The sequence below is a fragment of the Anguilla rostrata genome, chromosome 6 (genome assembly GCF_018555375.3).
Source record: "Anguilla rostrata isolate EN2019 chromosome 6, ASM1855537v3, whole genome shotgun sequence".
Classification (NCBI taxonomy): Eukaryota; Metazoa; Chordata; class Actinopteri; order Anguilliformes; family Anguillidae; genus Anguilla; species Anguilla rostrata.
The window spans coordinates 49,242,724-49,269,939 of NC_057938.1; the positions used below are offsets into that span (position 1 = coordinate 49,242,724).

General features: G+C 42.7%; 1 protein-coding gene across 1 annotated transcript in view; it reads left to right on the top strand.

Annotated features, from left to right (window-relative positions):
• Nucleotides 1-4,953: 4,953 nt before the first annotated feature.
• Nucleotides 4,954-27,216, top strand: part of ptchd4 (patched domain containing 4) — a 29,046-nt gene continuing 6,783 nt past the window's right edge. Inside the window, exons 1-2 of the mRNA XM_064340266.1 lie at nucleotides 4,954-5,822; nucleotides 9,178-9,703. Of these exons, the coding sequence (XP_064196336.1) occupies nucleotides 5,223-5,822; nucleotides 9,178-9,703 (1,126 nt within the window). The 5' untranslated portion in view covers nucleotides 4,954-5,222. The remainder of the gene's footprint in view (nucleotides 5,823-9,177; nucleotides 9,704-27,216) is intronic.

The window sequence follows — 27,216 nt, forward strand, 5'->3', positions numbered from 1 at the left end:
GCTCTGAACTGTTTCTCCATCAATGGCAACGGTTTACTGCGTCCGTATGTCAATTAAAGTGCATTTGCTGCTGCAGTTTAGAATTTTAAACATGTTTGAACCCGACTGGATTCTCAAATTGACACTTAACATTTTGCTATGGATGTAATAAAGTGCCACACAGAAAATGTAGATCAAATCTTAGGACGAGTGTGCGAGTGGTAAGGAACTGGCTGTACCGAAAGGGCAGGTTCAAACCGGTAAGGACACTGCCGTTACCTTGAGCAAGGTACTTAACCTGCATTGCTTCAGATATATCCAGCTGTATAAATGATACATGTGAAGTGCTAAGTAAAGTGTGTAAGTCGCCTGATAAGAGCGCTGTAATGCCTATAATGTAATGTAATGTATAATGTAAATCTAAAACCCATACATATGTATATTTTTTAAAACCCCCAGCAAGAATACTGTGGGGGAAAACAGGAAACACAACCAAGAACGCTCATACCTAGGAGTAATTAGAAAAATAATGGCTCGAATCTGGCCTGGGCCTTTCTGTGTGGAGTTTGCATGTTCTTCCTGTGTTTGCATGGGTCCAAAGACATGTGGGTAGGTGAATTAGAGACTCTAAATTGCCCATAGGTATGAGTATGAGTGAATGGTGAGCGAATAGTGTACGTGCCCTGTGATAGATTGGCGGCCTGTCCAGGGTGTATTTCTGTCTCTTACCCAATGCATGCTGTGAAAGGCTCCAGCACCCCCCACAACCCTGACCAGGATAAGCGGGCATAGATCATGGATGGATAGATGGATTTGTACCCCTGTGCCTTACTCATAATTTACAGCTGAAATACTGCACATGACTGAAAAACTTTGAGTTTTTAATGACTCTCAATTTAGTTTAAATTAGCTTACTAAGAAAAGTACAGTCTCTATTTGGTTGCAGTCAGGGGAATTAGGCAAGGACAAGCCAAATTAATCAGTGACACTTTCCTTGAAATCCTCATTCAATGATGCAGCAGTCAACTTTACAGGAAGGGAATAGATTTGATTTTAAAGAAGTCATCTGAATTAAAATAAATCACTGTTTTACCAAATTAGGAGTGTAACCTAAATGCTGGGTTTGCTAATCATTAATATGATTGACTGGTATAGGATGTAACATTTGATATAAATGCTGCACTGGCTTCACATTCAAGCCTGTAACTAGCAGTTGCACACTCAAACCTGCATTGAGCTGCCTGTGCAAGATGCCATTGTCGTTCTCACAAATTATTTTATTTATAAATGATGCCCTTTTCCCAATTCCCAATTAGCTGTAAAGAATGGACTGGATGCCCTCATCTTTTCCCAACCATTTACATCAATCATTCTGCTTCAGTAATTATTCTTACCGGTAAAAATACCAACCTGCGGAGATTTGAATAATTTGGAATCTACCCTCACTTCAAGGTGAAACGCACTGCCAATCACATAGCTCATTTATCAGTCCTGCACACGATATCCAGTGAAAGTAGCTTAAAACAGGTCTAGACGGCATGAAAAAAAATGTAATTCAGAGTTTCAGAAAAATCCTCAATGAGCGAATTCATTCAGGATGGGAATACGATGTCCTCTATCTGCTCCCATGCACAGAACTCAGTATCTGTTATGATAAAGGGGCACAGGTATGAATATATGAAGCTAAACCAGCAGGATCTATAAGCCAACGGAAGCAGAGCTATATCTGACAGTTACAAATGTGACTTTATGAATACTTTCAAAATGTGAATGTGTAGATCTATGGGAATGTGAAATGCTGGGTCTATACAACACTGTAATCTAATAGACATAAAAAAGCGCATTTTAAAGGAATCAATATTATGTAATATATGTCCACTCCGTTTTACTGCAGAATAATCTTAATATGAGTTCTGGTGGTGGGATATTAGATTTTAAAAAACCCATTACCATAGTGAATGGATAGGCACAATAACTCAATCCATACATTTGAATAATTGGCTTCATTGGTTCCATAACCAATCTGAAGGCCTTTTGAGTAGACTGACAGGTTGCTGCTGATGTAAATGTTGCAAAATCATTTCCGAGGCAGAAAATGACCTTTTTTTAAAAAAAATAATACTACATCTACATACTAGATGCACACATGGATCAAAGGGAAGAATGGAAGAGAATATAACCTCACTAAGACCAAGAGCAGAAAATTGTACACAGTAAAAGGTCCAGAGTTCATTTAACCCAAACAGAGTACATGAGTCCAATTGGGACCATATGAAATATGTTAAGAGTTGATTCAAAACTGAACACTGTAATGTGTATACCCCACATACATTCAGCTGCTTCAGAATTTAAATGAGCAGTGTAACAGTCAATGCAGTCAATGCCAGTATCTGATAACATAATAGCATTGCCTAATAGCAAGCAGCATGGGAATGGAACACACACACACACACACAGAGAGAGAGAGAGAGAGAGAGAGAGAGAGAGAGAGAGAGAGAGACAACTGGCATTGGATAAGGATTCAAAACTGCCTACTGCTAAAGAAAATCAATTTCTCCCATTCTGCAATATCTTGTAATCAAAGTTGCTTTGCTCTTAGTGCTTCACACCTTTATTGGTGAAATGCCAAAGGACCAACTAAAATAAACTGTGATCCTACAGGATCTTTGCCAGACCTGACGAAGATCCAGGATCAAAATCTGTTTTTTTTTGTCCCTTGGTGCATTACTGTGGCACAGCGTTGGGTGGAATCACTGGATGGAGTGGCGACTCGAATAAGATACACTCAACTGAACTGAAGCAATAATCTTAAACCCATTTATCAACAAAGCAAAACAGTGCACAAAAATAAAATATCCATGAGACTGGGGACAACAGACATGAAAAACAAATTACCTCTTGCAGTGGGGTTTAAAATGACTTTCCATTTTTAAAATAAATACCGTTCTAGATAAATAAATTATGAGATCAATAACTTTCTCAAAGGGCTTGCAGTTGGGTGAGCCAACATGCACAGAGGCTGTGCTCAAAAACATGTTCTTAGCTGAGCATGTATGTATGTGTGTGTGTGTGTGTGTGTGTGTGTGTGAGGCTGCTACTATCCAAGGTCCTGTAGGCCTCCCTGTTTGTGGGACAGAACAGATACAGCTGCTGTCCAAGGTCCTGCACACCTATTTGGCTAGAGGAAGGCACAGACACAGCAGCTGTCCAGGGTCCTGTAGGCCTCCCTGTTTGTGGGACAGAACAGATACAGCTGCTTTCCAAGGTCCTGTAGGCCTCCCTGGCTATGAGGACGAAACAGATACAGCTGCTGTCCAAGGTCCTATAGGCCTTCCTGGCTATGGGGAGAGAACAGATACAGCTGCTGTCCAAGGTCCTATAGGCCTCCCTGGCTATGGAGAGAGAACAGATACAGCTGCTGTCCAAGGTTCTGTAGGCCTCCCTGGCTATGAGGACAGAACAGATACAGCTGCTGTCCAAGGTCCTATAGGCCTCCCTGGCTATGGGGAGAGAACAGATACAGCTGATAGTAGCCCAAAAAAAAGCCCTCTCTGCTCCTTCCTCCACCACTCCTCCCAGCAGCAATCACAATAAAGGTGGAGTTCATTAAGAGAGGCACAGCCTCTCTGGGTCACTAGAGACTGTTTTTTTTGTTGTTGTTTTTTTTTTTTTTTTGGCTCCACGCCTTTCCTAAATGCAATCTGAGAAAACTATCGCTGGCATCCCCGGCAGTCTTTATTAAACACAAAAAGGGCGATGGGCTCCACTTTCCATTAACTTACCTTGACCTCACAGATGTGCCCTTTAAATACATGCTCTGCGACTCACAATACATGCATGACCCACTGTATAAATGACAGCACCTCTTTAATTATCATTCAAAATTATTTTTTTGCATTGTTTTATTCTGTGATTCTAGAGGTTTTATGGCTTGGTGGTTTTGGCTTGGAAATGAGATACTGCAATGACAAATGGTGTCTTCTTGGCTTTTCATTATTTGTCCTTGTTTGAATATATGCTTCAGGGAACTCACCACTGCAGTTAGACCCACTCTGCGTTCAGGGATCCGCACAAAAAGACAGCAGGAAAACATTCTATATGCAGATTCCGACAACCGTTCAGTGGAAAGCAACAGCTTACTTTATGATAACTGTACCATCAATAACATATCCAAACACTGGGCAGAACATTGTGTAAAAAACGTGTCTTGACCTCATAAGAATCTACAGAAGAGAAAGTTGTAAGGTTTAGAAAAGGTTAACAGCATGAGACAAGACACATTAAACAGTGTGGGTAAAAAATTAGTAATAAGGGACAGATGGACATAAGTTGACAGAAGTAGCAAGGACTAAGGTGGCACGATAGCATAGATTCAGTACCCAAACTATTAACACACCGCACCATATCAACATAACAATAATAGAATGGTATTGTATGAAATACCAACTTGAACACACACGGAGAGAAAGAGAGAGAGAGAGAGAGAGAGAGAGAGAGAGAGGATTGGCAACTATAGACTTGTAATCCTATTAAGGAGTTGAGTATATTGACTGTATGGACTATATTGCTTGTGATTGGAGCAATACGGGCCAGAACAGTTAAGGTTCCACTTCGGTGCCATCCTTAAAAATTAATTCTGATTTAATCTTATCTGGAGGTCAGTGTTCTGGAATTCAGCAGTTTAAAATGTAGGCTTTCCACGCATTTTATAACGTTAATTGGCGAGAAATCTGGAGACCTTCAGGGAAACTACTTGACTATAAAACGATGAGTGATTTATTTTTTCCCACGTCCGTCTTATTTTATCACAATAACGAAAGCTGTAAGCGGCGCGTGTTCTTAAAATAACCCTGCATCAGCATTTCTGCGAAGACCCCCCCCCCCCCCCCTCCCGCCCCCCCTCCCCCCTCAAACCTCACCAACCACAGCACATGGTTACAGTCAAGTATCCTACATTAATCAGCTACCGCCGATAGTGTAGTTAGAACTAGGCACACATGCTATACCAGACCGCCGAGGACTGCTGCGGTTGCAGCACGGGCAACATTAACAGTCCCAGATCAGCGGTTAAAAAAGGGGGAGGGATGGCTTGAGATGAAACAAAACAAAAAAATCAATCAATATCTGACTCTCGTTGCAAATTGCTGCAGTGTTTCACAGGTGTAGTGTTTTCCAAAAAAAAAAAAAAAAGAAAGAAAGAAAGAAACGGATTGACAAAGCGGGGCAACGGAGCCACATGTCACATGTGCTTCATAGGAAGAAACGGGGCATCTGCAAGCTGGATCCGGAGGAGGATGCTGCGGCAAGTGATTCACAGAGGGCTAAAAGCTTCTTTCTACTGGCTGGGTTTATTTGTTAGCAGGCATCCGGTTTTTTTCCTCACCGTTCCCGCTGTCTTAACCATCATTTTCGGATCTACCGTGCTGAGCAGATTCAAGCCCGAAAGGGACCTCGAGATACTGGTTGCACCGACCCACAGCCTCGCTAAAATTGAACGGAGTCTGGCGAACAGTCTTTTCCCCATCGACCAGTCAAAAAACAAGCTGTATTCAGATCTACACACTCCCGGCAGATATGGCAGGTTGATTCTGCTGGCAAAATCCGGGGGAAACATACTGGAACTGGCCGACCAGGTCCTGCAGGTCCACAAGAAGGTGCTGGATTTGCGGGTTAATTATAAAGGGTTCAATTACACTTTCGCACATCTCTGTGTCATGAGCTACCGGGATAAGAGATGTCTTTTGGATGATATAATTACAATTTTCGAAGATATCCGCTTAGCTGTTCTCTCTAACAGCACTTTCTCAAAGGTACCAGTGAGCTATCCAAATACAACGTTAAAGGTAAGACGGTAATGGGTTTCACAGCAATTCATTTTATAAAAACAACATTAACGAGCAACAATCAAATGTGCAAGGGTTGTATGAGTACCCTACATCGATGGGGATGCCTTCCGTATCTTACATTATTAGCCAAAAACCAAATGCCGGAATGATCTCGAGCACTGCAAAAGCTTTACAAGCTGGCTAGCTATAGCGTAATTTTTTAATAACGAGTGCGGTGGCAGCGGTCTGGTCGTTTGCTGCCGATCAGATTCCCCTCTGATTTAAACAATGAAAATGCAATGCAAACGGATTCGTGCGTAGTCTCCGCTGCACGTAGCGTGTAGGAGCAATGTTCACGTAAATATTGCTACACTGAAACAGTCTGCAATTTCTTCGTCCTTTTCAGACATATCTACACACATAATAGCGACTGCCATGGAGTCAGCATTCGTGTGTGTGTGTGTTTGTGTGTGTGTGCTTGGGCGCGCGCGCATGTGTGTGTGTGTGTGTATGTGTAAGATGTGGCTACCCATAAATACAAGGTGCAATTCACAACTTTCCAATGTATGTACGTTATAAATAAACACTTTAACTTTCATTTTAATCCCGGTTAATAGATGATAGCCGGCTCGATATAGCGTGTGGAATGTGGTCTTCGTGTATGAAGCAATCATCGAAGTTCCGTAAAATTAGGATGGAATTTATCATTTATTTATATGGTTAAGGTTGTTTTTTTTAATGCACGCAAGCCTACAGGCCGGCGGACTGAAAGTAATGCTTATTTTAATATTCAGATCGCATGCGAGCATATGATGCATTCACGTCTTGAATATTACACACTCCCCCAGTGGGAGTCCTATTCACTCTGTGCTTCATGGTCATTGAGAAAATTATTTCCATGTGGAGAAGCCGGATCTGAGTACGGCACACATTTTATCATCATGCACCTCAACTCACTTTTTAAAAAACAATTCTAGTTCTGCTAAATTAGGCTATTGCACGCTTTCCCCGTGATCCCTGTGAGTAATTTAACTGTGGTCTGTTCATTCATACGGTGTTTCCACTTGATCACTTCCGACCTGAAAGTGGTGACGCTGTAATGCAGCATCCGAGGCTCTGGTACTCCCCTGTTTCACTCGATCCCTGCGCTGTCTGTTTTCGGCAGTGTGTTCCCGTCTCTTTGCACAATGCCTCTGAAATTATTGCAGCGCTCGGGAACCCGAATTCTCCAAGAAGGAAAGCGGCCTGCGTCTGTAGTTGCTTTAAGTGTTAAATGCTTCATTGATGTTTTTTTTTTTTTTTTTCCTGCAGCTTTTTCTTGACAGATTTACCACTGCATCATGTGATTTGGAGTAAGCGGTGCGGCTTCCCTGGAACTCGTATTCTAGGGGGAGATGGGGAGGGGGCATCCCCCTCACCGTTCGACTGAATGTTATTCATTTGCACCATAGTTTAAGCATTTTTATTTATTTATTTATTTATTTATTAAATGCAAGCCCCTTCCAGAAACCCAACAAACAGTGTGTCAGCGTTCACAGCTGCTGAATAGCGACCTGCGCCATTATTCTATAGCATGCTTGAGTGTGCAAACTGCTGCATTTCAAAGTCAAAGCCAAACCTGAATGGGATATGTCCAATGTGATTTGTGCCCACAGAGTCCCAGTAAGACTTCTGATGATTGTGATGGCCTAACGATTTGATATATTGCTTTTTAATTAACATTATCGGTGTCGAGTATTAGTTCCTTGGGTGGGATGCCAAAAATGCACCATTGTTTTCTCTGCGAGAGCAAGGTGGTTTGAGTACATCAGACATTTCAAAGCAACAGTCAGCCGTAGGATGCGTTTGTGCTATTATTAGTAGGCAGTGTTTTGATCAGGTTCACATCGGAACAGCAGCCAATGAGCTTCAGTTTTCCATTACATGACCCGGTAACCACTGCTTCCCTCAATCAAAGAGGCCATTTTAATTTAGGGGGCAAGGAGGGCAAGTTGAAGCAAGCGCCTGAATCAGTCAGCCAAATCTCTGTGGAATACATTTCTATTCCGGGTTTTTGTGCGTTAGAGATACCCGTGTTGTTAAGAGCAGGATGGTTGGGACTTGCTACAAGTGCTACTGACCTATTATGGATGTTTACAAAAGGGGAAAAAAGAAAAACAACAACAATAATTGGTTCATTTTAAAACCTGGTCAACTGAATATATGATGCTCAAGTAAGAGATGTTGGTGGCACAACAAAACAGAGTGCCTGTAATAATTTGCTCAATGGAAATCAACACATTTTTTAAAAAGATGACCTTTTACATGCTGTATATGTGCATAAACATTAGTGGCAATAGGAGTTACTGGTACAGTAATGATGCTGTGGGCCTACATGTATGTTGTCTTTGACCTATATTGCTGGACCCTCTTGCACAATGTTAAATCTTTCATTTGACATCTCCCTAAAAGCATAAACGTTGAAAAGTTTAACCTTGCTACCTTCTGAAAACCTGATTGTCAATGACCTCACAGTAACAATTACAAAATTCTGAGCTGTAGATGCAGTTAGACTAGAGGTTGGCCAGGAAGGCCATATCTGTTTCTGAAATCCCATGGCAATTCTGCTCCCTGTATGTCTTTATATGAAACATTTCACAATGACCAAATCCACTGGTTCTCAGTCTCGGTCCTGGGGACCCCCTGCCTGTGCTTGAATTTGTTATAGCCAAGCTCTCTTAATTAAGGTTGTTGAACATGTGTTACTTCTTTCATCATAATTTTTCCTGAAATTTTTTTTTTTTTACACAATGCAAGTTTAGCTCATTATCTTGTGCTTCGTCTTTGAATTCTTCATTATCTGCAGAATGGTTAGTTCCAGTAGCCAGTGTCCACGCTTTCTCCAATTAGGAGCATCAGTCTTTAATTTAATCAGTTAATTTTTTTTTTTACCCCTTTTCATATAATCATTTGCAATGTATAGCATTAGTAAGCACAATGTAAACATGGGACTTCTATTTTCATAGCATGCATAGCTATTTCTGACATAATGTGGTTTAAGAGGGTAAATAATCCCACAGAACAAGAAAAGTGACTAATTAAGAAAAAATGAACTTCTTGTTAAAATTCTGGGCTTGCAATTGTGTTTGGAATGAAAACCAGCATACACAGGGGTTCCCCTGGACTGAGACTGAGTACCGTCTAGCCTGATCTACGAGGGACCCAGCATGGGTGCACTGAGTTAATTTAGTAATTAAGGCTGGGTAATCTGTGGCAACAAACACCTGGCCCGTCTGGAATGCATTAGCAGATAGACTAGCGGTCGTGTTGCTTCTGGGCTGGGCTGTGGCGTGCGTACGGCTAACAGAAACAAACGGTGCCGTCTGTTGTTTAGGACGGGCGGGTCTCCTTCATCGGCCACCAGCTGGGAGGGGTGATACCGGCCCCCAACAGCCGCGACCAGCAGGTGAAGTCGGCGCGGGCCGTCCAGATCACGTACTACCTCCACAACTACGACTCGCTCGCCCAGGATGCCATCGCCGAGCAGTGGGAGAGCGAGTTCTGCGCGCTGGCGCGACAGCTGGCGTCCGCGTCCGCGGCTGGCGGCGGCGGCGGCGGCGGGGGCGGCGGCGGCGGTGCCGGGGACCTGTACGTCCAGTCGCTCACCTCGCTCAGCCTGTGGAGGGACTTCCACAGGACGGGCGTGCTGGCCCGCAGCGAGGTGCTGGTCAGCCTGGTGCTCGTCCTGCTGGCCGCCACCGTCTCCAGCTCCATGAGGGACTGCCTGCGCGGGAAGCCCTTCCTGGGCCTGCTGGGCGTGCTCACCATCTGCATCGCCAACGTGACGGCCGCGGGGATCTTTTTCATCTCCGACGGAAAGTTTAACTCCACGCTGCTCGGGATCCCCTTCTTCGCCATGGGTAAGCACTAAGCAATGTCTCCCCCTTCCTAGCCATGGGTAAGTGGTAAGCAATGACCCCCCCCCCCCCTCGCCATGGGTAAGCACTAGGCAATGACCGCCCCCCCCCCGCTCTTCGCCATGGGTAAGGTAAGCGCTAGGAATGACCACCTCCCCACCCCACTTCCTTGCCATGGATAAGTGCTAAGCAATGACCACCCCCCCACCCCACTTCCTTGCCATGGATAAGTGCTAAGCAATGACCCACCCCCCCTTTCCCTTTTGGTCAAGTGTTGTATAAAATGTGCAGTGTTGCGCCAACTCTCACAGAGCACATGTGGTCCCTATTGGACTGTATGCATGTCTGTTGGAGTTGAATTAACAGCAGACGTTTTGCTGCGCGCCATGAAGTGCATCAGGAGTTTGCAGTAATTGCTGGGCTGTGTGCCGCCTCTTCAAAGAGGGGCTTTAATTGTCCTCTGCATCTGCGCCATGTTGTGTGACCCTCGTGCAAATCTCCGTCGGAGCTTTCCAGAGGTTTATTTCTATCAGTTTTCTGCAGCTGTTGCTGTTCATGTTGCAGCGAGCCTTCCCGCTCCTTCTGTAAAATCCCCAGTTCATTACCGAGCCGTTTTTAAAAAAAAAAGGAAGTTAAAAGTGACTGCGCAATTATCCCATTACTGTTAGTTAACCGTAAATCCCATATCCGATAAATTAAGGAAAACAATTTAGCTGTCGATGCTATATGCAAGTAATTGTTCCTCGCTGGAACTTTTTCTTGGTTTAGTATTTTCATCGATCTGTGAGATTTATTCGAAAGTCAATTTTGAAGCTAATTTATGTGTTACAAATGCTCATCTCTTTTAAATTAAAAAAAAAAAACACATTTTAGCTTAGCTAATTAGTATCCTAAGTTAAACTAGACAAGCATGCTTGACATTGACTTGAAACCATGATGTTTGTTAGTAATGCATTGGTAATGCAATGCTAATGACAAGTCACACCACTATAGAGTGTTTCTGCTTCGGCTGCATAAGTACATTACAACTAAAGAATGAATAGGAAAAATAAATGTAAATATTGTAAATTAATTAAACAGCATTATCAAGTTGAGAAGATTGAGGGCCTTTTGCTCTGCAGACACCAGGGTCCTCTAGGTTTTGACTAAAAGCAGAGGATGTCTGGGTTTTGTCACGAATCATACTTTACATAGCGAACCATCACAGGGATCCTCAGAATTGTGCCACTTTTTGTAACGGTTTTGTTTTGTATCAGCTTTTTGTATCATGCACCTGCACACACACACGCACATACACACACACACGCGCACACACACACACACACACATGCACACACACTAACATCATGCTTATGAAGTGATATTTCCCAATGGCTGCTACAGGACAATGCCAACTGAGTACAGAGCAGGGATGTTTTCACATGGCTTCTGTAGGTTGTTTTGTTGTTTTTTCACATTGTCCCAGTACTCATAACTGGCATGAAGGGAAATGTGTAGTGACCACACTGGCACACCAAGCATAATCATAAAAATATGAGCACAAATGTAAAGTTACTCGATGCACACAGTACAAGACAGCTGGAAATCTGCAGATGCCACAACGCATTGGTCTAAGGAAAAGCAAGGCGATATTATTTTTCCATTTCCTTATCTGGAAAATTCTTCCTTTTTAATGCACTAGCAGTCAACGTTGGGAAAAAAACAAAACAAAAATGCGATCATATCAATGTGCCAGTGAATTCACAAACATACTGAAGATGCTTCACTGAAGCCTAATCAAACTGATGATGTGCAAACAGCAGCTGTCACTTTTACATTATAAGGGGGAAAAAAATAGCGTGTGGTTATTGGAATTTTTATATTCACGTTGAATTATAGTGGAATAGATTGTTTGCCCTGATTTAATAAAAGTGCCACCACATGTTTCCTTCAGTAGCTTTTACACTTCCATTATCTGCTTAGGTTAATAAAGGCCAAGAACATGCCCTCGCTATCGTCTAAAAATATTGCAAATAAATCTTGTTCTTTCTTCATCTGACATTTTATTGCGGTTCCTGCGAACTTTTTTTTTTTTAATCCAAGTGGAACATTTTATCATAGAACATTTTACTTGTATTTTCTCCAAAACTGCCTGTAATGTTATGTATATTTAACAATGCTAGATGTTATAAACTGGACCGGCATTATTTAAAAATTTCAGTAGCCGACATTACATGATAGACTTTCAGTCAAATGTCTGTTGAGATATTTGAAACCCCGCTGGAGGGATGCTATATTGATTTGTGGTGGAACGCGTCCTTATTTGTGTGCTAAGTGGGTACAAAGCCGATACTTTAATGCGTGTGTTTTTAACCCTTTCTGATCCAGGTACCAGCACCTAGGCCGAAAGGGGGGCCCCATCATACGTTTAAAACATTGATATTTTTAAGATTGTGGGGGGGGGGCGTGTATTACGATCATGGAGGACCAAAGGGGAAGAGATTAAGATCACGAACAGGGGAAATAAGTGGATGTGCTGGCTTAGGGCTCCCCCCTCCCCCCCCCCCACATGACCTTCAAGGACCCACAGGGGCCTCCGAACCCCCTTTTAAAAACCGGTTTTAATACAATAGAACTCAGGTTCTGACTTCTCAATTGACGTGGAAGTATATAATCAAGACTCAAGACTGCAGGTTTAATTCTGTCGTCTAGCAATGTTTAGCATATTATGGGATTCCCTGACAAAAAGCTGTTACTGCTTATTCTGTTGCTTCTGATTTTTTCTGTGCTTAGTAATTGCTAAGCAACACCCAATCACATAGCAGGTTCTTCTATAATTGGCAAAAAAATAATCTTTAAATTCCAAAGAGGGAATCCTGTTAACTTTTTTAGTCAGGAAAAAAATTGGATTCTGTGGTTATGCAGCCCCAGGCAGCTGGCCAATTCCAGACAAAAACTGGGACACAAAACTTAAAATGTTCCAAGTGCTTTCCTCTGAAGCAAACCAAACTAACTACAGTATAACTTTGCCTGTGTGAGCTATGCCAGGTGTTGAGTCAACAAGAAGCCTTTCATTCCAGTTACAGCTACACTGCAAAAAAAAAGTCTGTCCTAACAAGTGTTTTAGTCTTGAAATGAGACATAAAATCTTTTTTTTTTCTCTCAAGTAGAAAATATTTGCTTTTTGTGTCACAACTGAAATCATTTAGCCCCATTGGGAAATCTTGAAATGAGTCAAACTGCCTCACCTCATTGGAAATCGTTTTTGTGTTATTTAACAAGAAAAGTAATACAAATAAGATTTAAGTCTAAATATAACACACACACACACACACACACACACACACACACACACACACAAAATATTTCTTGGTTTTTGCTTTGCTGTTTCAGGATTGTGATGCTCAGCTGTATAAATATTACATGTGGTAGGCAAAGCCTGCAATAAAGCGGTGAAGAGCTTCATTCTACACAAAGCGAGGGCACCGTAATGTCTTTCGCTAACACTGATTCATGCGCGGTGGCGAATCGAACCTCAGCTTGTCTCGATTTTAAACATATCTGCCGCACGCCACCTGCCCTCCCTTTTTTGCCTCAGACCCATCCCGGGCGATACAAATGATTCACTGCGCTTTGATGGCACGGCGACAAGCAGCGGTTTGCATAACTCCTTCTGCATTAAGGAAAATGGGGAAAGATGCAAGCAAGGTGTTATATACTGATGCTTTTACAGGCAAGCTGTACAGATGTATTGTACGGGCGTAAGGATTTCCCTTCTTGAAAATGCTACTACTACACTGTAACACACACACAATGATACTCACACTCACACTTTCATGCATACATAATATTTTTTTCTGCAAGCTATATCACAATGATGCCACTTTTGAGCGGCTGAAAGGGATGCAGCACACATCCCAGAAAATAACCTTAAATTTAATACACTGACTGAATGCAGTCGTATTTTCCTTGTGCCCTGCACTGCATCAAGCTTGAATGTAGAGGTAGAAAACTCAGATTCACAAAGTAAAAAATTCTGTTCCAATCACCTGGATTTTCTCATTAGCACAACATTCTTCAGCCAGGCGGTAGAACTAATTAGTGAAATCAGCTGGCTGAGTTCATGGGTGGAAGAAACTCATGGCAGAACTTTTACTTTCTGACCTCTGGAATGTCCACCTTTTGGTTGCATGAAACTATCCATCAAACAAAAGATTAATTCCCATTGTTTGAAGTTCTGCTAGCCAAGATAGGAGAAGAAGCACTATAAAGGCTGCATGCCTTTTGTCATTGCTTTGGAGCTGATTGGAGAACATTGTGCTGATTTTAACCTATATTTTTGTCTCACTTTGGAGAGCATGCAACAGCAGTGCCACCACACATTTATAATTAGGCTCCTTTTTTAATGAACACTAAACCTGTAGAGTTGGCCAGGCTGAGGCAAGACTTGTGTTTTACATGCATTTTACATTGCAGGCCACCTGAGTGTTGGTAGAACGGGCCCGTTACTGGTCACATGATTGGCTCTGTAGGGTGAAGGTGTGCTCTACCATTGTTACCCTTGGAGAAAGACGTGGAAAACTGGTTCCAAAATCCTCTACAGATATCCAAAACAACTTGTTGAACAGAAGTGCTGTTTATACCCATAGTTGTGCTTTTCCACCTTTACACAATTTTTCTTCCCAATCTTGAACTCCCGTTCGTAGATCAGCGCGTATACTGTACTCGGATCCTCCGCTATCGCCTCGGGGAGCGCAAGCAAGCACGTGACGTCAAGCGGCACTTCCTTTCGCACCGTGGCTCACAGGTTAGGCTCGCACGGAGAATGAGTCAGAGGGAGACACTTCGTGATGAGGTGCAAGTCCCTGCCAACGGAAACTTCCCCCTATCCCTGAGCGCCGCTGCCGACAATTAGCCTCTGCGTCGCCCTGTGGGGCTAACCCAGTGACAGCCGCCGCAGTCAGGATCCGACCCAACGAACGAGAAAGAGAACGCCGCCTTTATCTCGCGATCAGTTTTATTAACGGACGGCACGTACTGTATTCAGCGCCGTCTTACCAGAGAGAAAAAGGTTTGTAAAGCGAAGCTGTCGTCAGCACATCGATTGCGAGCGGTAGCCTAGCAAAGGTTGATATCTTTGCGTGCTTGCGGGCGTCTGCCCCTCTCGGGGAGGTTGCGACTATTGGTATAACTAAAATGTGCTTTGCATACGTATTGTTATTGCAGGTCCCCATTGATGTGATTGACTGATTGGTCGACGTTCGATTGTTGATCGTTCCCTATCTGAAACTGTTCATTGTTGGATAAATTCAGTCTGTGGAGGCACATGGCTGCAAAACAGTTGAACAAATTGTTTTATTTTTTATGCATCACAGGCATATTTAATTTGTTTAACAGAAAAGAGCATACAGCAAGAGCTCTATGTGGTGGACTGCCAAAGAATGTTTGTGTAAATGTAATATCTGTATGTGGACAATTTCCAAATGCCTTTATTCCTTTCATAATCACACCCTGCTTAGTGTTCTGGTCCAACCACCACACATTCTGTTCCTGGTTTAACTTTTCAGACCATTAAAAGGCCTCTAATGCCAGCCATCTCCAAACATCCAGACACTGTTGCTTAGTCACAGCTGCCATTGTTCAGCCCCCTTGCTGTTTCAAAGTACCACCACCCCAGAGGTTCTCCACACTGGTCCTGGTGGGTTACAGGGCCATACTGGTGCTTTGTGTTACTCAGTGCTTGATTGATAACTGCAGCATCTTTTTGTGTTCTGAAAACAAGAAGCCAATGTTCATATTTCTCACACTCCAGAGTAGGACGGTCACATATTTATTTTGCCATCTTAAAATATGTGAATTAATTTGGATGTGCTAATAATTTTTGGCATTTATTGCCATTCTTTGCATAAATACGCGATACAGTATTTTAGAGTGCGCGAGTGGTGGAGTTCTCATTTTGGAAGTGGGTGGAAACTGAGTTGCTAGGTGGTCTAGAGGGACTGCCATCCAATGGACTGAATGTTGCTGTGTGTGTGCGCACATTTGTGTGTCTGGGGAGAAGGGCTTTGTAATTCCCTCAGTAGGCGAGGAGGGCATCCCTTCCCAGTTCTCTGTCTGTACACAGCCTAGAGTATGTCGCGTTTCTTCTTCTGTGGTGCAGCGTTGCCTGAGAGACTGGAGAGAAACCCCCGCTCTCTGCCTCTCATTGCTCCCGCCTGAACCCGGAGGAACGGTCTGGTGTGTGACGCACACATAGATTACGATCGTGTCCTTGCAATTACATGACAGGTAATTATACCGGAGTAGTGTGTTGGTGGAAAAAAAAAAAAAGTGATTTGGAATAAAACAATGGCAGTTACTGGAAGCAATCTTTTAGATTTAACAAGATTTTTTTTACAGTGTCCTTTAAAACGAAACAGCTGTTTTTTTCCTGGCTCAGTCTATGGATAGACATCCTGATTGTAGCATAACAATGTTCTGATTTGATTCCCTTTGTATGCAGCGACGTGTGGTGGCTTCGTAGACTTTCAGGGCATGAAACTGCGTTGCGTATGATTGCAAAACGCCACTTTAGAAAGTGCAAGAGCTGTGACAAAGTCTGTGGTGATTCAGATTCTGACAAACGTGAGACTTCTCTGGCATTATCCTGTGAACAGTTTAGGAATGATTTCAACCTTAAACCTGAAGCGTGATTACCCAGGCAATTGGGCCTCATTCCCGAAACACGTGTACGATCACATTTGCGCGTGAACTGTGTGTAAGAACATTTCCAAGAACACTTCGGCATTCATCGTGGCTGTTACCTTATGCGAATCACATGAACAGGATTGCACATAAAAACAGCCAGCGTTCATCATCTCATACACCTGGGATATGCACAAAAACAAAGGTCTGCACATGTTTCATGAGTCTCATATTGTTTTTGTTTTTTTTTTGTTTTTTGTGTAGGAACATTTTTAAGAACACAAGTAAAAATAATTTAAGTAATTTCATTAAAATAATTAAAAAAGTTTTGGGAATGAGGCCCATTGCTTGCATTGTTGTTCTCGTATTGGCAAAATTGTGGTATACTTAGCATATTTTGAATTAGATGGCTATTTAACAACTTCTGCTGTAACTATAAAACAAATGTAACAGTAACTTAAATGTGCTTACAAAAAATTAAGGGCAAAATACATTGTAGCTAAATTGGATGGAGGCTGTGGAATTTATTGAGAAATTCCTGGACAAAGGTCAAGTTTTTGTTTAGTGTGGACTGCATTTTGTTTTATTTACTGGTTTATTTTTACAAGGAGGAGAGAGCACATTAGTGAACATTACTGTAAATGTGCCAGTGTTAACCGACTGGCCAGTTTTCAGTGGCAGTCCCTAGGGAAGATGGGGAAAGCCATTAAACGCACTCCATGGGGTGTAAGCAGCATACAAGTTTAATGTGGCACAATATCATCATTCCTGATTTACATGATATTAAACCGATGCATGAAATGACACAGTCTTGGTATTATCATGTATACCAAGCGAGCAATGTGGCTCATATAAGTAGCCAGATAATCAATTTACATAAGCGTTTATAACTATAGATCTGTATAATATAATTATAGTTTTGTGACAGTGCATGGAAGTGGTTATAACAAAATTATGGTCATAATATTGCTTTGTACTCACATTATGCAGGCAATGGCCAGCGTATTACTCCAGTGGTATACAAAGCACGGGGTATCGTATCTTTACTGAACACCGCAGCCTACCATTGTTAGCTGGAAGTCTGCTCGCAAATCTTTATGGCATCTGGACGGGCTGATAGCACAAGCCGATCGCTAAACTAGCAGATAATTCAAATCTATATAATAGATTAGGGCGTCATTATTGTAGCGTGAGGCAGTTTGTAGTGGAATGATTAGTGGTTCTGCACCGGGCCGGCCAAGAACAGATGCCCCTGAACAAATAAGAGTGCTAATGGTGTAAATGTCATTTAAAGTTCGCTTTTTAAGCACTGTGAAATGTGCTATTATGTACTATTCATAAATTTAAGTATTCATGATTTGGGCTTTACAGTACAGACTATGACAATAATAGCAATGACAATTTACTACTGCTATTATTATTATTATTATTATTATTATTATTATTATATGCACAGTCTGTATTGCTGGATGAAACTATACATGGATGATATTTCTGGCTTGGCTTTATGGGAAGAAAGCTGAATTATTTCTGTGCTTCTGTCATCTTTAAAATGCCAAAAAAAAAGATGTCTGCTGCTCAGTACTTGCTGAGTTTCTAAACACCCTCAATTCTTCTAAAAGGGTAAAAAAAAAGATTCATTTCTGTGAGCCATGCATTGACATAACTGCTCTGGAGATTGGTAGACCACTTTGATTTACTGCCCTTTGTATTTTTACATTGTCTTCAAATGGCAATTTGAGAGAATTGATTTTGTCCCGCTGGGTGAGATGGTGCCCTGCTCTGAGTACTCCTCCGGTGGGTCCCGTGAGACAGCATGCGTTTGATGGACTTCAAAATGGATGAGGATAGCGAGGGATTTTCCAAGGGGATGGTTGTATTGTTTATTTTGTGAATATAAATACATATCGAGAAAGTAATTTAGAATAATGCCTTACTATTGTCAGTGTAAGCAGCAGCACATCCACACTAATGGAAATTCTTAAGTGCTGTTGCATAGGAATGTGCAGTTATTTTATTCGTTTTTAAAATAAAAATGTCAACTGTTAAGCAAATGTGTTACCCAGCAGCAGTAAATAAATAAATAAATTATATGTTTCATTTTTACATTTCCGAGACAGAATGTTTTGATGTTTGATAAAACTTCAGAAATCGTCCCACTGTCGGATATGTTCACACTCGTCTATCTAAATATTTTCAAATATTGTGATGAAATATGATTGGACAAAAGCTAGAGGTAAAAAAAAATGTATACACTTCTGAAAGTTGGTGGGCTAACTCCCATGTTGTGAAATTCCCTTGACAGGCCGATGTTTTTAAAAGCAGAGGCAACAGCAGCACTACCAGTGAGTGGGTTATCTAGTATCTAGCTGATATTATACGCTCTCCAATCCATGTCTTTGTGAGGACGTGAAGCTGCATAATTTCTGAAGCCATTTCTGACGGGTGGCTACGAGGTTTGTTTGAGGGTGCGTCTGAGGACACCAATGACTCCTGTAATCAATCATGACTCAGTTCTAAAAATGAACCCATCCGTGTGTCCTTCTGCCACATGCTGGAACAGTGTCACTAGGAGACAGGAAGTACTCTTAAGGTGAAATAATACAGGTTTTTTTTTTTTTTTTTGGCTCAGTCGGGTTTACAGAGTGCCGTCAATACTACTTTCGGACTCTAAGGAGTTGGGGGAAAATCAAGTTGCTGAGTGCGTTCAGAATCAAGTAAGTTAATTAATTCATAAAGACAAAGCAATGATCAGGTTCTCTCATTCTTCGTCTGGCCTTCAGAACAGAATCCATACTTTTCTACCCTCTCTGTCTCAGCCGGCGATATTTCTCCACCGCCCGGATCAATAAATTGCAAGATGCCTGTGAGTACCGTGGGCAAGGGGAGCGTCCCAATGTTCGCTGGCCACACCCCCCCAGCACATCGGGTCATTGATTCTCATTCATTAGGGTCCACTGTCAGGGGAACTCTGGTCTCCCAGAACAGATGAACAAGCTCACGCTCCACACAGACGTGACTGTGCACAGTGATACAGTAGCATGTAGCGCTAACAGACCCAGAGTGAGCACGGGGAGGGCAATGTTGTGCAGTAAAGGTTAATCTAGTAAAGGTACATCAACGCACGTCTTACACTTTTATCCACTTTCTCCACGATTTGTAATAACAAAAGTGAGCAAAGGCCAGAATCTAGACATCCAGACGGGTGAAAATCTAGGCTGTGAAACGTTTTCACATAAACTAGGTTAACCCCAATATAGCTCAAGTTTTTACCCGAATATAGCCTGGCTACATCCTAGTCGGCTAGAAAGCTTTCACTTTTCAACCAAATGTAGCCCGGGTTTTCACTTGAATGCCTAGATGCCATTTCACTGACTGTCAGCAGCTTATGAATATCAGGCCCTAGCAGTTCACATAGTTAACTACACTTCATCTAAAACCCAAGGAAGGTCTTTACTGTATAAATGTAATAAAAACAATTTTGGGTATCATCCTTCTCCTTATTGAGTCCCACTCTCCACAATACTTACTGTTATCAGTATCTTGGCCAATAAGTACAATCTTGGCTATTTTGATAACAATAAGCTAAAATATCCTGAAGCGTGGGATTCACTGTGGGGAGCATTCAATTCCAATGTTAACGAAATGTTTTTGGAGACAAAATACTGAATTTGATGAGGTGTACTGCTGAGACAAAGCACAGAGAAAAATACCCGGAAAAAAATTGGACATATTACGAGCTACTTACAGGGAATGCCTGGAAGAATTACATATTACAGTATATTCCATTAAATGGCCAGTTGTTTAATTTACTATTGTCATGTTAGACTGGGGAGATATCTTGCTGGGTGGCTAACTGCAGCCAAGTTTAAAATTGCATTTGCACAGTCAGTGGAGTGAAGAGAAAGCCATTCAGAAGGACAAAATGTCCGGTATCCCTTGTATTTCATAGCCCGATAAGCAATTTTCATTCGGCCTAGTATTTATGGAAGACCTGATTCATAGTTAACAACAATAATGGGCTTATTAGATTAAGGGCCTTGTGTCTTTTCCCCATTCTGAAGTTCCACCTGTTGTTTCAGTCGGTCTGCCTCGTGATATTCAATTCACCGCTGTGGCACTATTTGTCCATGTAGGTTCACTGTGTCGTTGTTAATCGATGTGGCCAAGATGAAGTAATCCATCTTTAATTGAACAGTCAGCAGGGAACGTGCTTTGACGTGACAGACCTCCTCTTGCCGTGGCTAAATTTAGTTTCATTCGCTCAGATGCCAGATTGCTCTGTGCCTGGAAATAATAACTATGGGCTTCCCAGAATGCATACACTTTACCAAACATGAAAATGATAGTTTTCATGTGTCAGACAGAACATGATCTGAACTTCAGATATTATTTTTCAATGCTTTTATAATGGCGAAATTATGAACAACATGCAAAATCACCAAAATAACAAAAAAAAAAAAACAGTATATATGGCCTACATAGTAAATATGGGTGTTTGATAACTTTTTTCATTAAGTAAATTAAATTATAATTTACGTTTTGGGTTTACGTGGATGTCTAATATTACATTTTGTCTGAAGATCTGAAACCATTCAGTGTGACAAATATGCAATAATAGAGGAAATCAGGAAGGGGCGAATACTTTTTCACTGCACTGTATTTCGCATTTGCATTTTCTTTCTCCTTTTATGAAATCACTTTTATGTATCAATAGAAATGAATAGAAGAAATAAAAGCCATCCCACTTCTGAGTATGTAAAAACAGTACAGCAGTGGTAAAAATAAAGTGTTCAGATCAACACTACATCATTTGAACATCTTGGCACACTGTGATCAAAGTTTATGACAAAACCCAAGGACATAAATCTCTCTCATACTGCTCTCAAACTCTCAGGGTGAAAACAATAAACCTTTCGCGGTCCTATTTTTAAGCTCAGTAAAATTTACCCAAATGTGAAACCTTGTGAAAAGCATTATGAGAAACCGCCAAACCTTGTATTCACTTTGAAAATGGTGGCCATTGCACAATATTATTAACCTTTTCAAATTAACGGAAAAGTACTGAAGCTCCCTTGGTCCTGCGTATCGGGTACTGTGTAATAAAACACAGACATAGGCTCTGTTTAAATGACTTCATTAATCTATAGGTGGCGACAATTCAAAAAAACCATTAAATCTGATGAAAACAAATGGGGCATTACAATGATCACACTTGTGGAAATGTTAGCGGTATTTGCAGCGGCGGTGGCGGTGGCCATTATCACCTTGTGTGAAGAAGACAAACTGAAGCGTCTGAATATCTTGAGTGCGTCGTAGCCCTGAGTAATTAAAGCAATTTACCGCAAAACCTGTTCGCTTCCTCTGAGGGCGTGGTAGTCACACGAGTGAACATCACTCATGATTACTTCATGGGGATGGGGAGTCTATTACCAGTCAGCCTGCAAGTTGTATGCATGTCCAGAATTATGATAACTCCAGAAGTATGATGGTATTTCACTTAGTGGAGAACATTCGTACAGTCTTTACTTACAGTATTCACTTATTTACTCGACTGTGTTTGAAATGCTATATCTCACCCATGGGGTGAAGCATTTACGGCTGCAAATTCATTGTAAGAAAGGCGCTATACAGTTTATTATTGTTATATTTTTATTATAATTTCGCTTTAGTTTTAGTTGCGAAGCGGATGCCTACACTCTCTTCTGCACTTAAGTGGTTAAGTATACACAGGCAGGAGGAAGCTGTGGTTTTTCCTTATGGAGAACTATGTGTTACACCTCCAAAAAAAAAAATTTAAAAAATTGCAACGAGTGTCCCACGAATTTCCGAAACGCACACCGCCTCGTGTCGCCACGAGCCGCTCCGCTAGTTCTCGCACGGTGTCCGCGAGGCCTCTCCGCGAGCGACGCCTTCCCCCCCAGCGGGGGGCTTTGAGGCATTCAGAATCGGGGCTCGGGGACCCGTTACGAGCAGACTGAAACGCGGCCTGTCAGAGTGATGGGATAACGCGTCCTCTTAGGACATCCGGTACGTGCGGCGGCTACGTGCAGTTAGCAGCCCTGTTTTACTGCCGTTACGCGGGATGTGGGCTGCGTTTCAGCGGCCGCGATCGAGCTCAGTCGGCCTACTGGGCCAAATACGCATCACTTGTAATGCGTGTGGCGAAGCGAGGTATTGTTGTGCTGCCAATAAAAACACTATAATTGTTGTGATTTGAGTCTAATGATCCCTTATGACTTTTCCCCAGTGGCACCGGGAAGGAGACTGCGTATCATGTGACATTTCGGGGCAGGAAGGAGGCACCTGCCTATATTGGACAGATAGCGAACTCCAGCGCTGTGCTGTATGCACACATTCAGTTTGACCTTTCGGCAAAGAGCATGAAGAACACATCCGTACCTTCAGCTGACCGTGGAATTGTTTTGGGAAACAGTAGCAATATGCTCCACTAACCGCAGATACTGGATTGGCTTGATTAACCGATTCACTAATTTTTTGTCCTTAAAAAATTAAGTTTTCATGCTTTTTTTTGCATAATAGCTTAAGCAAGGCAAATACTGCTTATGGCTGAAAGTATGACTTATTCATAAGCCGCATTTATTGCGGTGGGGAAATTTCCCTCGCAGATGGCCGACGGTAACTTGCAGCGAGGCGGTTGCCTGTGCAGCCGTAACCCTGGGAAACCCCGGTCGATCCGAGCCCGGCCTTAGCCGTGTGGAAGGAAGTCAGTGGAGTGGAGGTGTCCTGCTGTGGGCTCCCAGTTATACTCTGCTAATGACATGGCCAAGGCCTGAATTAGCAATGCAGAGGCTGTGGGGCTCAGCCTGTGGTGTGGCAGTGCGTTCATCGACAGATGCCCAGCCACTTCTGGCTCAAGCTGCTGTCTGTGTGTGTGCGTGTGTGTGCACATGTGCTGTTCACTGCTTATACCTTTGTGTGTTTGTTGATAAATGTTGGCTGAGTAACTTAAATGACAGATACAATTCTGTTTTGTTTCAGTAGACAACTGCTATCTTATTACTTGATTATATTCAGCCATATTTTATATTTTACCCTAAATTACAGAAATATTTTAATATCGGCTTATATGGACCTGATAATATCATACGTCCCTTTCTAAAATCCATACACAGTAATCTATTCTTCCAGAATCGACATGCATTTATTTTGAGTCTGAGTGCATAGACCACCTGCAGAGGAATTTTTGGTTCACTTTTGGTCGTCTTGATGAAGAAACCCTTCTTGTCTTTTCCAAATTAAAGTGAGGTGTCTTCAGTTAATTAGAAGTGTGCTTATAAGAAGGGCTATTGATTCTATCTGTTGCAACTCCATGTCAAGTTGAAGCAAAAAAAAAAAAAAGAATCTTGGCACTCCCAAATTCCAGCTTGGTTGTAGCCCGGTTTTAAATTGATCCAACTGGTTTCAAGCTTGTGCAGAGGATTTTAAGATGGTTGAGATAGCAGCCTTGCTGGCAAGACCGTCTCGAGTCCGTGGGCCAGCTTGGTACGGACAACAGACCATCATCAAATTCCAGATGGTATCCAGCTGGAGCAGAAGCTGGTTCCAGCTAGAATCCATTTTAGGCCTTAGGCTGGTAGCTGGAATTTCCACCAGAGCTGTCGTTTGTCTACACATTAGTCAGGACTGGATTGTGTTCATCAGGACTGTGACCCAATTTAATATGTAGAATACCATTAGGTTTTTCCCCGATCAAAGCATTTACACCTTTTTTTTGTCCGATATATTGCCTCACAAGCAGCATAATTTGAAATGGTTTTATTGTGGAAGAAGCGTCAGAAGAATGAGGATGCTTTCGTGTTGCTTTGAGACATGCCTTGGGTGGCCGAGCACGAGAAAGATAAATATTAGAAAGCAAGCTTTGTTCATCATGTTAAATCCCCCTCTTTGAAAAATTGACTGGACGTAGTTTATGATACCCCGTGAATTAAAGATCAATTGTTTGCCCCCCCCCCCCCACCTGAAAGATTAATGTGTTGTCTGACTCTGCAGCTGTGGAAAGTCCATGATGGTGGAGGCTGTGCTTGGGGCAGCGATCCTCATTCCTGGTCTCGGTCCGCAGGGTCTGCTGCTATTTTTTTAGTTTTCGCATTAATAATCAGCACTCGGTTCAGACCCAGGAAACCAGGTGTGCTGAGTTAACTGCGTAATCGGCTGCTTTAATTGATCATTTAAGCACCGAGCAGCAACAAAAACAAGACTCCCGCGGCCCGTCAGGTCCAGGGGTGAAGGTCGCTGGCTTTTAGGGGTTTCGGGGCCGAGGTGGGTGATGGGGAGGGGCGGCTAGTGCAGAGAGGGGTGTCGTGCTACGGGGTGGAGGTGAGATTCACGTAGGGGGGGTTTTTTTCCCCCCCCCGCCGTTGTGCCCAAAATTGTCCGCCGGAGACCGGTGACAAACTGCCCCTCTGTAAGTGCTGTCAAACTCTGTACCTATCCGGAAGCTTCCGCCTGACATGACATACTGCCTTTCATCTCTTCTCCCGGCTCCCTCAGAGACACCCGCCGTATGTTTTAGCAGGGGATCTGCTCCTCGGCACGTCCCCCCCCCAAAAAAAACAAAAAAAAACAAAACAAAAAAAACAATCTGAGGCAGGCGCTCCTCTGTAGCCGGCGTCGCACATTTCGATTATTTGGCTGGGTGGAAAAATAAAGGGGAACACCGGAGGAGTGGGCGCGAGTGTGTGTGTGTGTGTGTGTGTGTGTGCGGCGTCCTGTGGGGCGTTAGTCCCGGTGGCACGGTGCGGAGGCCAGCTAAAATCTGAAACCTGGCGCCGTCCCGAGATTGGGTCCAAGGACATAAGGTCCCAGCAGCTGCGCGGTAGCAATTATTAAAAAATTATGAGCGGTGGAGCGGGATTGATTTGGGGTGGCATAACGATCCAAGTCCCTCGGTCACCCTCAATTTCAATTAAGCCACTCGTAAAAATCCCAGACAGGGCACCCACCTGCCCGCTGTAAGTGATTCATCACCCCAGACACCCCCTCTGCACCCCCGCAAACACACACACACACACACACACACAGACACAAACACACACAGACACAAACACACACACATACACAAGCATACACACGCACACACACACACAACACCCACACACACACACACACACATACACGACATACACACACACACAAACACACACACATACACGAGCATACACACGCACACACACACACACGCACTTGCATGCACACATACACACACACACACACACACCCACACACACCCTCTCACACACAAACACACACACATACACACATACACACACACCCACACACACCCTCTCACACACAAACACACACACACACACACACATACACACGAACACACACACACACACACACACATACACGAGCTTACACACGCACACACACACACACACACACACACAAGCATACACACGCACACACACGCACAACCACAAACACATACACACACATATCCACACTCACACACACAAACACACACACACACACACACACACACTCACACACACGCACACACACACACTTTGTTAGTGTGACCAGGACTCTTCCTTCACAGCGAGTTCCCGTCCAATCAGGAGAGAGTGTGACCGGTGTTAATAAGCCCAACCTGCTGTCGCTTAATAATGTGCCACAGGCCATTTCAGAGTGCCAAATCCAGACTGAGGAACCCTCTGGGCCTATACAGAATGACATCTTATCCGTGTCCCGCTGCAGATTTAGATTATTGCGCCATGCTACCATTTTCCATATGAGCTACATTTGTTTGTGAATGCTTTGAGCCTCCTCCATAATGAATTTTCCACTCATCGTTTCCCTTATGATTGCAGCTGTGTGGTTACAGGTTCTATGGGCGTGCAGGCTCAAATCCAGTCCATTGACAAATCTTCCATAAACTGTGACAAAGCCAGTCCCTTCAGTGGCTGCATTGCATTTTTCAGGGCAGGAGAACAAATGAAGCATAAATATAAAATCCATGCCCAGCTGAACCTGTTAAATCATCTGTCAGTGACTTTGTTTTTGCTGAGGACATTTTTATCACTAAACAATATTGAGATGAAAATGTGATATATATGGTTTAATATATAGAGTAAATATGTTGTATATTAGAAAATGAAAACTTATTTTATGCAAATATTTTGTTAATATTTATTGCCTTTTTATTTTAGTCAATTACATATATTCATGTGTGTTGAGAAAACACCATATTAAACACCATATTAAAGCATTTAAATAATTTTTTGATTAGTGGAACATTTTTTGGAAGTAAATTCATTACCAAATACAGAACGAATTGCCCACAATATCTGTACTTGTGTGCACTTATATACATTTGTACACAAATATTGTGAAACCTGACAGTGGAGTTTGATAATTTAATTATTCATCGTTTTTTCCTCCAGTAGCTGGAGAAGGTCTCTCCGCGGACCGAGCTTGAGGCCTGGTCACATGACATTCCAATAAAGCCAGTGAGGAGGCTTCAGCGAAGGGGGTTTTTTTTTAATGAATTGAAGAGCCCTTCCTCTCGAACCTGCCTTCCCACTTCAATGCTAGTGGGAATATAGGCAGCGGTGATTCATATAGCCGCTTGAAATGGGTGGGGGCGGGGGGGGCGGGGGGGGTGGCCCTTCTGTGAAAACCGCCGGTTCTTATCGTTCTCCGGCACTTCTTACATTCCGTCCCATCCAGACGAGCGGTCCTCCACGCCGCTCGCCTAATTAAATATTAAGCCGCTTTTTAAAAGCCGCTGACGTATTTAGCCATCAAACTGCCGGCTTTTCGGTGTAGGCACACGCTGAGTCGCGAGGGGTGTTTTACGACGCGTCTGTGTTTCTAACATTCCG